Here is a 6,656-nt window from a genome sequence, read left to right as displayed (position 1 = left end):
GGTAAAGAACTAACCTTTTTTCTGTAAATCAAAAGAGAAGCAGTTGCAGCGACAGAAAGCAGCGAACCACCCGAGAACAGAAGGCCAAAGGGAGTTTCTAGTGAAAGAGCAAAAGAGTAGGGAAATTTTTCGAAGAGAAGACGAAAGAAAACAAAGAAAGAAGAGAGAGAGTATTTATAATGGACCAGGGGAACAATAGTAAAATGACGCAGTCATTAAAGCAATACACCGTTACCAATGTAACTGCCTCCATGTATAAATGCGAAATCCCCAAACGGACGCGACGATTGGAAAATTCAAAATCACGTCGGTTTCAAACAAAAAACCACGTCGATTTCTGACTTGAATGAGCCCGAGTTCAACTAATACTCGAATCCAACTCCCGGCTAAGAAATCGGACTCAAGTAGAGGCACTGTTCATACCTTGGCCCAATACTATGGTCCAGGCTCAAGTAAGCCCAAAACGGTCCAACCCAAAGGTTGGCCTTCACCCCATACCCGACCTCTATGAAAGACGTCAGACTCGACATAAGCCCCTCCTCAAAGAGGTCGGGCTCGACATGAGGTGGCAGACAACACTTGTTCAAATAAGTAACTGCTTCCTAAAATCTCTCATCCACTTCCAGAAGCAATATCCAACAACCCTAAGATAAAGGGACGGTTATCCACCTTCAGAAGTGGAACTACTCCAACGGTGATTATTGGATCACCACTATAAATACACTGACACACTCAGGTAAAACTAAGTTCCAATACTCTCAAAATCTGCTTACCCCCTTGCTAACTTAGGCATCAGAGTGTCTTTGCAGGTACCACCCCCATTCTTCAAAACACACAACTTGGACGGCGGCTCCCGAACGCGAACAAGTCAGAGACCTTCCACTAACGTTTGGGCTAATCCTTCAAACCCAATCCACCCATCTCAGGTTACTTACGTAACAGTAGGTTTTATAGGTTTTTGAGAAAGAGAGAATTTGAATCAAAATATACTCTTTTAAATTTAGAATGTACTATTGAATTAGTAGAATTTTTTCGTCTTCTCTCTTCTAACAACAGAAGCTTATTTAAAGATAAAGGAAGAGAGAAAGTAATACCAATATGTATCCTAGTTAATCCAAGGTACAATGAGGTTTAGGTTCAATCTCTAACCCAATTATGGTAGAATTTCATTATAAAATAGATAATATTACAAACACTAATTTTAAGACAAAAACAAATGAAGTTATAATTCGGAACTTCACAAATAAATGTCAAGATAAACGAAGTCATAATTCTAGGTTTCACAAACAAAGACAAAACTCCAAAACAAAAAAAGAACCAAAAACATACTAAAACAAAAGTTGAAAGTAAAGACTTACATGTATTTGTCTTTATTTAAAATTGATAATTGAGAGTTATTATTTATTAGATAATAATTTAGTGAATCATGTCAAATTATCTAATAGTTTTTAACTAACAACTTCAGATAAAGACAATTCTACGTAGATTTTAACTAACAATTCTTAACTACCATTTGACTTTTTTTAATTTATACATTTTTACTCATAATTTTTTTTTTTAAATAATCCCTCACATAGACATAAACATTTTTTTTCTTAACTAGGAAGACTCTAATGGCATAGACTCCCCATACTCAATTAAGAGGTTGTGGGTTCGAGTCTCCTATCTTTCCAAATTTTTGCCAATGAGTTATAGCTCAAATGGCATAGTCTCTCCATACTCAATTAAGAGGTTGCGGGTTCGAGTCTCCTATCTTTGGTAAAAAAAAAAAAAAAAAAAAAGTAAAAAACTAAAATTAAATCATCGGTTAAAAGCTTTTGCAATAGGGGAAGAGTGGAAGACATTGTTGCCCTTCAAAAAAAAAAAACAAAAGAGAAGGGTATTTTTGGAAAATAAGATAATAGCGGTGGAGCAAAGGGAAGAGTTGTAGAGAGGGTTAAGGCGAGGAAGATGAAGCTTTTCGACGCACACTGTCATCTTCAAGATCCAAGAATCTTAAGCAACGTTCCCCAAATCATAGCAACCGCCCAAAGCGTAGGTGTCGCTGCCTTCGCCGTCAATGGACTCTCCGAGAAAGACTGGCTTCAGGTCAAACACATGTCCCAATCGTATCCTTCAGTCATCCCTTCCTTTGGCCTCCATCCATGGTTCGTTGCAGAAAGGTCTCCGAATTGGTTCAACACTCTCAAACAATTCTTCGATTCTACGCCATCCGCCGCCGTCGGAGAGGTGACCTATCATTCATCAATTCATATTCTCTGCGAATTTCAATCTATTTCATGTAATTTCATTTTTCTTCGATTTTCTCAGATTGGTCTTGACAAAGGATCTCATGGAAGGAACGTTGATTTTTCAGATCAGGTTGAAGTATTCAAGAACCAGCTTCAACTTGCAAAATCGTTAAACAAGCCGGCATCTGTACACTGTGTTCGTGCCTTCGGTGAACTTCTTGAGATGATGAAGTACGAATATCTATCTCATCTAACCTTTTTTGTTTCTTTCCATAGATAGTAGTGAGGGACATGAAAGAGTGTACATATTTTTGCATAAGGATGTGTTATTTGAGAAAGTTCAGGAACCAAATTCCAAAATTTAACTTTAGCATTTAGGTTTATAATTTAGGATTTAGGGTCTAGAATTTAAATAAATAAACTAATTTTAAAAATTTTGGCTGAAAAAAGTTGGTTACCTAGCATTAGGCGTGTTATTTATGCTACTAGTGTCTTTGGTAGTTGGTATGAGAGCCTCAGATCATGTTTTAAGTTTATTATTCAAGTCATTTTTATCTTTCCAGTGAATTATCGGAATGAACTGAGTAACCGAATCGAGCTTCTAAGAATAGCACATGAATCATAGGTATTGTAGTTCCAAAAACAGTATGGCCAGTTTGTTAACAACCTTGCTTTTGTCTCCTCTATAGCTATAGTGATGTAGTTACTGATTAAGTTCATATGGATGAATAATTTTGTGTGTGGGCTTACTTCCTGATCTTATCTAAGCTTTTCGTACTTAGCTTAGATACTCATAATTTAATAGTGTTGCCATGAAATTAGTGTTAAAGTTATGTTCTAATTGATGATTATGAACTAGCATCTTGGAAATTGAGTCTTCCTTCGAAATTTCACCATTTCCAGGTCAATGGGACCTTTTCCTGCCGGTGTTATTCTTCATTCTTACCTAGGATCTGCAGAGATGGTTCCTGAATTTTCAAAGCTCGGTGCTTATTTTTCCTTCTCAGGGTTTCTAATGTCATTAAAAGCAAATAAGGCAAAGAAAATGCTGCAGATGGTGATTTTCATCACTTGCATTATTTGATTAATATTCTGTAGTTTTGTATTATGTGTGTCGAAACAATTAACAATATTGACATTCTTATTGTTTTCTATTTAGGTCCCTTCTGATAGAATTTTGTTGGAGACCGATGCACCTGATGCACTGCCAAAGTCAAACATAGATTCTCTTTTTTTCGTCGATGGAGATCCTTCTCTCCCGGAGGAGCCTCAAGGTCAAAGCTCAACATCATCCTCAGCATCTGGTACATCGCTTAATGATGGGTCCCAAGTCTTAACAGATGCTTCGACATTGCCAAAGGAAACCCTAAATCATCCAGCCAACATACATCTGGTATATAGCTTAGTATTTGCTTATTTTCACCTTCGATTTTCAAAATAAGTGTAGCTTGATAAATTTTTTTAATACAGAACAAAATTCTCCCCAATTTAAGTTTTACTGTGAACATGCAAGTCATCCAGCATAGCTAGTTCGTATCTCTTCTTTTCTTTTTCTCTCTGATATTTTTTACTAGCCCCGCTACTGAATTAGAATGCATAAATGAAGTGCTTATTATTTGGAAATACTGTGTTTAGCCATAGGTTTCTTAAACTACAAGAGTGTTCATTTTGTGTGTTGGAACCCCAACAAATGAATTTATTTGAGTTGGAACCGAATCATCCCATGTTTGGAAGTAGATAACAATGCAAAATGAATTGGTTTTATTAAATCCATCCAAAACCATTCTTAACAATTATAGGATGCTTACTCAGCATGCTTGTATGGATAATCTTATTACTTTGTAATGCCAAAGGCGAGGTAGAAAGATATGCAGGTTTGCGTGAGGGGCGAGTTGATTGCTGTAATATGGATCTCGTAATAGTGGTTAGGAGTTAGCTTGGGGAGTGGGATATGCACATAGAAATTAATCTCTTTCTCTCTTGTGATTATGTATTTATACTATTCAATTCATTCCTCTTGCAGGTACTTGATTATGTTGCATCAATGCTAGAGATTACAAAAGAAGAGCTTGCTGAACTAAGTTATCAAAACGCAGTGCGAGTATTCTCCTATGAAGGTTCGAAAGTACTCCACGCATAAGCGAAGTAATGATGTAGCAATGTCGACAGAGAAGAAGTAGAAGATTACATGTGTAACGCGCACATAAAGCAAACAACATACTATAACTTTTGTTGCCAATACACAACATGTAAAGAATGAACCGTGCATACAGGCTGGGTTCAATTTATGCATACAGCTATATTGAGTTTGAACCGAAAAGGAAGTAGTCATTTATTATTGTTGATTATTATTATTTATGTAATTATGATGATGATCAATATAACCTCCTTCCACCAGAGCCATTCTCCCTTTGGATGTTATAATAGAGAGCAGCAACAGGCGAACCACGATTGTATAGTTCGGCAAATTCTCTGGTGTTGAAGTTTTGGCGCCAACCAGGGGCATAAACCTTCTCCTTACCCAATTGACGAAATAACACGAATACGATTCGATGAATCCCAGATGTTGGTCGTGGACTTTCATATGCTACCACCTCATTACCTGTAACATAATTGTATTCATCCCATCTCATTATTAACCTTATTAATTAAATAAATTACCTGTTTAACTTTTGTTAAAATTGTTACTAATTACATTATATCTTCTTGAAAGCTCATTTAATTTGTGTATATATATATATATATATTCAAAAGACATGGTCCACGCTGGATTCCATAGCTAATGCTCAGTTTAAACGCATGGTCCATATATTATATAGTATACTATACCTAAATGGCCAATTTTTATGTTAATGAGATTACACCAAATAAATAAACAAATAAATACACAACAATCTCACGTACCAAAATTAGGTCCAGTTGTGGCGGGAATATCAGTTACCAGCCTGAAGTCAATCAAAAGAAAGAAGCATTAAATTGGAATATATATATATATATATATATATAAAACTTGGTGTATATAGTCAAAGAAGTGGTATAAGTGTAGTTTTGATAAACCTTAAAACCTAGGCGTAACCTTTATTTAACCATGTACCATTAGTCTTCTTTATTAATTAGTGTACAAATTTTGCACCACAATTATTGTGACTCACCAATGTAGATATTCCCTCAAACTAGGGTCGCTTGGGCTAGGGGCATCTGGGTTCACTGCAACCTGTAAGTAAAATCAAAGAGGAATTTATTAAGTCATTAAAATCACTTTAATTTGTTGTTTTAAACATATATAATCACATATCATAAACTATTTTTCTTTCAATTCTTGGCAGGCTTCAGCTATTGTTAAAGTACATTAGCAGTTTTATATCTAACAAATTAAAATGTTATATTAGACAATAATTACGATAGAAACGAGAGAAGTATTTTTAATTCCAAAAGTTTTGATGACATATTACCTTTTTTTCTTTTCAAATAAATAAAATACCAAATTCAACGGAAGAGGAATGAGATACAGAATCTATAGTCTATACACGTATTAAGAATTGTTAATAATTCAACATGTTTGACTAAACTACTTAACATAACACGTGCCTAAGTCTCATCTTCATCTGAAGATAGTTAAGAAGCGTCAAATAATTTAATATGTTTGACTGAACTGTTTAACATAATACGTGTCTAAAAGAAGATGGTAGTAAATTACCAGAGTGTAGAGGTTCCTGAGGTCATCTCCACCAATGGCTACTCTTGGTTGGTGGACAACTTGAGAAGGCTTGAATTCACAGCCATTGCAAACATCTCTATTATTGTAACTAACTCTAATTGAAATAGAACTTTCAAAGGGGTCTAAAACATCCCCAATCACACGCCCAACTACAAGAGGGTCCTTACTAACAAGTGGCATGGCTTGGAACTTTGATATAGTGCAAAACTAATACTATCTATCAAATAATTAAATTGTTTTTGTGTTATTCTATGAGTTTATTATATTTGGTATAACATATATACATGGGGCTATTTATAGTTTCAAGGGGTGTGTGTAGGATTGGTCCCCATTCATTCTCCTTTTTGTGTTTTGTATGAATACCAATAATGAAAAAAAGTTGAAAGAAAGAAAAGAAACAATGTTATTCGTGTTTGGAAATGCTGAAAAATGAAATTTCTTTAAATATTTTTAGGTGGAAACTCAGGTGCAGTCGACTTCACGTGAAGTTGATACCTGAGAGCTGTTAAATGATTTGACTTTGACTAAATTTTTATCTAACGGCTCTCAGGTATTAACTTCACGTGAAGTCGATTTCACATGAGTTTTTACCATATTTTTATTTGTATATATTTTTAAATAATTGATTATGTGACAATCACTTTATATTTAAATACTTTAGCTGAAAAAAATGGTTTTAAAATAATCTGATTGTATTTGGAATGTGT

The 6,656-nt window shown here is 34.9% G+C and overlaps 2 protein-coding genes across 2 annotated transcripts; one reads left to right on the top strand and one right to left on the bottom strand.

Annotated features, from left to right (window-relative positions):
* Positions 1-1,742: 1,742 nt before the first annotated feature.
* On the top strand, positions 1,743-4,628 carry LOC112784151 (uncharacterized). The gene is made up of 5 exons (XM_025827268.3): positions 1,743-2,229; positions 2,311-2,462; positions 3,135-3,288; positions 3,391-3,624; positions 4,255-4,628. Exons 1-5 carry the CDS (start codon positions 1,951-1,953, stop codon positions 4,369-4,371), a joined length of 936 nt encoding a protein of 311 aa, XP_025683053.1. The 5' UTR covers positions 1,743-1,950; the 3' UTR covers positions 4,372-4,628.
* LOC112784152 (protein VERNALIZATION 3) lies at positions 4,436-6,217 on the bottom strand. The gene is made up of 4 exons (XM_025827269.3): positions 5,929-6,217; positions 5,384-5,445; positions 5,136-5,176; positions 4,436-4,833 (listed from the first exon to the last, which is right to left on the bottom strand). The coding sequence occupies exons 1-4, from the start codon at positions 6,127-6,129 to the stop codon at positions 4,607-4,609; spliced, it is 531 nt and encodes a 176-aa protein (XP_025683054.1). The 5' UTR covers positions 6,130-6,217; the 3' UTR covers positions 4,436-4,606.
* Between the last annotated feature and the right edge of the window lie 439 nt (positions 6,218-6,656).

The sequence above is a fragment of the Arachis hypogaea genome, chromosome 20 (assembly GCF_003086295.3).
Source record: "Arachis hypogaea cultivar Tifrunner chromosome 20, arahy.Tifrunner.gnm2.J5K5, whole genome shotgun sequence".
Classification (NCBI taxonomy): domain Eukaryota; kingdom Viridiplantae; phylum Streptophyta; class Magnoliopsida; order Fabales; family Fabaceae; genus Arachis; species Arachis hypogaea.
Note: the sequence above shows the minus strand (reverse complement) of the source record. Positions and strands in the feature narration are given on the sequence as shown.